Raw genomic sequence first — 2,887 nt, 5'->3', positions numbered from 1 at the left:
AAATATGTCAAATGCCTCATACCACCATTATGCAGATGATACTGTCAGTTATTGTTGCTCACAATCAATTCCTCAGGCTTTTCAACTTTTACAGTCCGTTTTTGATGCAGTGCGGATCCGTTTGGAGAAACTAAAACTGGTTTTAAATGCTGATAAATCTAAATTAATGTTTTTCTCAAATTCATCTGTTCCCTTTGAAAATATCCCTTCAATCAGAACTGCCCAGGGTGAAACTCTAGAGCTAGTCACCAGCTATAAGTACCTGGGTTTCACTATTGATGAGGAGCTCTCATTTAAATTGCATATCAAAATTTTGATATCAAAACTCAGGGTGAGGCTCGGTTTCTATTATAGAAATAAATCATGTTTTTCTCTCAGAGCTTCTAATATCAGCCACTTTCCTGCCTGTACTTGATCATGGCGATGTAGTAAACATGTCTGACTCCTGTGTATCACTGAGCTCTGCGGTTCATCACTGTGAACTATGAACAAAAGCTGGCATGCCATCCTGGGAGATGAGACGCTACACACCCTGCATGACTCTGGTGTATAAGGCTCTTCTTGGCTTAACTCAGACTTTTTTATGCACTTTCCTTCGGAGAACCGAAAGCCGTTATGCACGACGCTCAGGTGATTTTCTACATCTTGCTGCGCCTCGAGTCAGAACTGAAACAGGTAAAAGAACTTTCAGTTTCTCTGCCCCGTCTGATTGGAACAAACTTAAAACTGCAGAACTTCTTCCTCTGGAAGCTTTCCGCTCCATCTTAGAAAAAGACAATGGAAATCATTTGAACAGTGCCTATGCTTTTAAATTGGTAATGTATCTATAACTGTTGTTTGTCCGTTTATTTAGCACTGTGACGTGTGCTGCTGCCTTTCTTGGCCTGGTCACCCTTGTGAAAGAGGTCTTGATCTCAAAGGTTTTTTATCTGGTTAAATAAAGGTTATAAAAATAAACATGTCTCTCGGCTGGCCTGGGGTCCCCCTGGGAGAGCTGGACGAAGTGCCGGGGAGACGGAAGTCTGGGCTCCTGCTGAAGCTGCTGCCCCGAGACCAGAATCCAGATAAAGAGAAGACGAAGACGTTTGTGTCAGACCCAGATAACGAAGAACAAAGAACAAAGGACGAGTTCACTTCATTAGTTCAGTTAGTCTGGGTCATCAAAGGAGTGTGTGTGTGTGTGTGTGTGTCTGTGTGTCTGTCTGTGTGTCTCTGTCTGTCTGTGTGTGTGTGTGTGTCTGTGTGTCTGTCTGTGTGTCTCTGTCTGTCTGTGTGTGTGTGTGTGTGTCTGTCTGTGTCTGTGTGTGTGTGTGTCTCTGTGTGTGTCTCTGTCTGTGTGTGTCTCTGTGTGTGTCTGTGTGTGTGTCTCTGTGTGTGTCTGTGTGTGTGTCTGTGTGTGTGTGTGTGTGTGTGTGTGAGCAGTGATCAGCACAGACAGTCTGATGTAACATTGATTATTTATTGACATTTCAAACACTGAAACATGAAGAACAGTCATGTGATCAGAACAGAACTACTTCCTGTTTCCTTTAAAGCACACGTGACATGTGACACGTGTTTCAGGGGACTGATTAGACTGACGGACCACTGCTTCTCACACACACACACACACACACACACACACACACACACACACACACACACACACACACACACACACTAGGGAATGTTGTCTCGTCTCGTGTGTGTTCTTGGGTTAGCGCCTGTTGCCATGGCGACCACTGCTTCCTTGTGCTCTGTCACCGCTTTGACCCGTCGCTGACATCACTTCCTCCAGGAAACTGACAAGAGAAGGAAACACACCTTTAACACACGTGTGTGTGTGTGTGCGTGTGTGTCTGTGTGTGCGTGTGTGTCTGTGTGTGTCTGTGTGTCTGTGTGTGTGTGTCTGTGTGTGTGTGTGCGCGTGTGTGTCTGTGTGTGCGTGTGTGTCTGTGTGTGCGTCTGTGTGTGTCTGTGTGTCTTTGTGTGTGTGTGTCTTTGTGTCTGTGTGTGTGTGTGTGTGTGTGTGAGAGTGTGTGTGTGTGTGTGTGTGTGTCTGTGTATGTCTGTGTGTCTTTGTGTGTGTGTGTCTTTGTGTCTGTGTGTGTGTGTGTGTGTGTGTGTGTGAGTGTGTGTGTGTGTGTGTGTCTGTCTGTGTGTCTGTGTGTCTGTGTGTGTGTGTCTGTGTGTCTGTGTGTCTGTGTGTGTGTTTGTCTGTGTGTGTGTGAGAGTGTGTGTGTGACCTCTTGGTGTTGTGGATGCTGCTTCCTCCGAGGACGATGCGGACTCCAGGTGAGCTTCGGTTCAGGTTGTAAACAGTCAGAGCTTCTTCATACGTGGCTCCACCAATCAGGAACACGATGATGTCCTGAGGCCTGACACACACACACACACACACACACACAGTTAGTTAGCTCCTGTTAGCTCATGTTAGCCCCTGTTAGCTCCCATTAGCTCCCGTTAGCTCATGTTGGCTCCCGTTAGCTCATATTAGCTCCCGTTAGCTCATGTTAGCTCCTGTTAGCCCCCGTTAGCTCATGTTAGCCCCCATTAGCTCCCGTTAGCTCATGTTAGCTGGTGTTAGCTCCCGTTAGCTCCTGTTAGCCCCCATTAGCCCCCGTTAGCTCATGTTAGCCCCCATTAGCCCCCGTTAGCTCCCGTTAGCTCATGTTAGCTCCCGTTAGCTCATGTTAGCTCCCGTTAGCTCATGTTGGCTCCCGTTAGCTCATGTTAGCCCCCGTTAGCTCATGTTAGCCCCCGTTAGCTCATGTTAGCCCCCGTTAGCTCATGTTAGCTCCCGTTAGCTCATGTTAGCTCCTGTTAGCCCCCGTTAGCTCATGTTAGCTCCCGTTAGCTCATGTTAGCCCCCGTTAGCTCATGTTAGCTCCCGTTAGCTCATGTTAGC

At 47.1% G+C, this 2,887-nt stretch overlaps 1 protein-coding gene across 1 annotated transcript in view; it reads right to left on the bottom strand.

The window, feature by feature from the left end:
* Positions 1–1,445: 1,445 nt before the first annotated feature.
* The window catches only part of vps45 (vacuolar protein sorting 45 homolog), a 5,988-nt gene continuing 4,546 nt past the window's right edge, over positions 1,446–2,887 (bottom strand). Inside the window, exons 12-13 of the mRNA XM_027287018.1 lie at positions 2,226–2,357; positions 1,446–1,781 (exon numbers count right to left, since the gene is read on the bottom strand). Of these exons, the coding sequence (XP_027142819.1) occupies positions 1,697–1,781; positions 2,226–2,357 (217 nt within the window). The 3' untranslated portion in view covers positions 1,446–1,696. The remainder of the gene's footprint in view (positions 1,782–2,225; positions 2,358–2,887) is intronic.

The sequence above is a fragment of the Larimichthys crocea genome, chromosome XIII (genome assembly GCF_000972845.2).
Source record: "Larimichthys crocea isolate SSNF chromosome XIII, L_crocea_2.0, whole genome shotgun sequence".
Taxonomy (NCBI): domain Eukaryota; kingdom Metazoa; phylum Chordata; class Actinopteri; family Sciaenidae; genus Larimichthys; species Larimichthys crocea.
The sequence above is the reverse complement of the archived record's forward strand: the minus strand, read 5'-3'. Positions and strand labels throughout refer to the sequence as shown.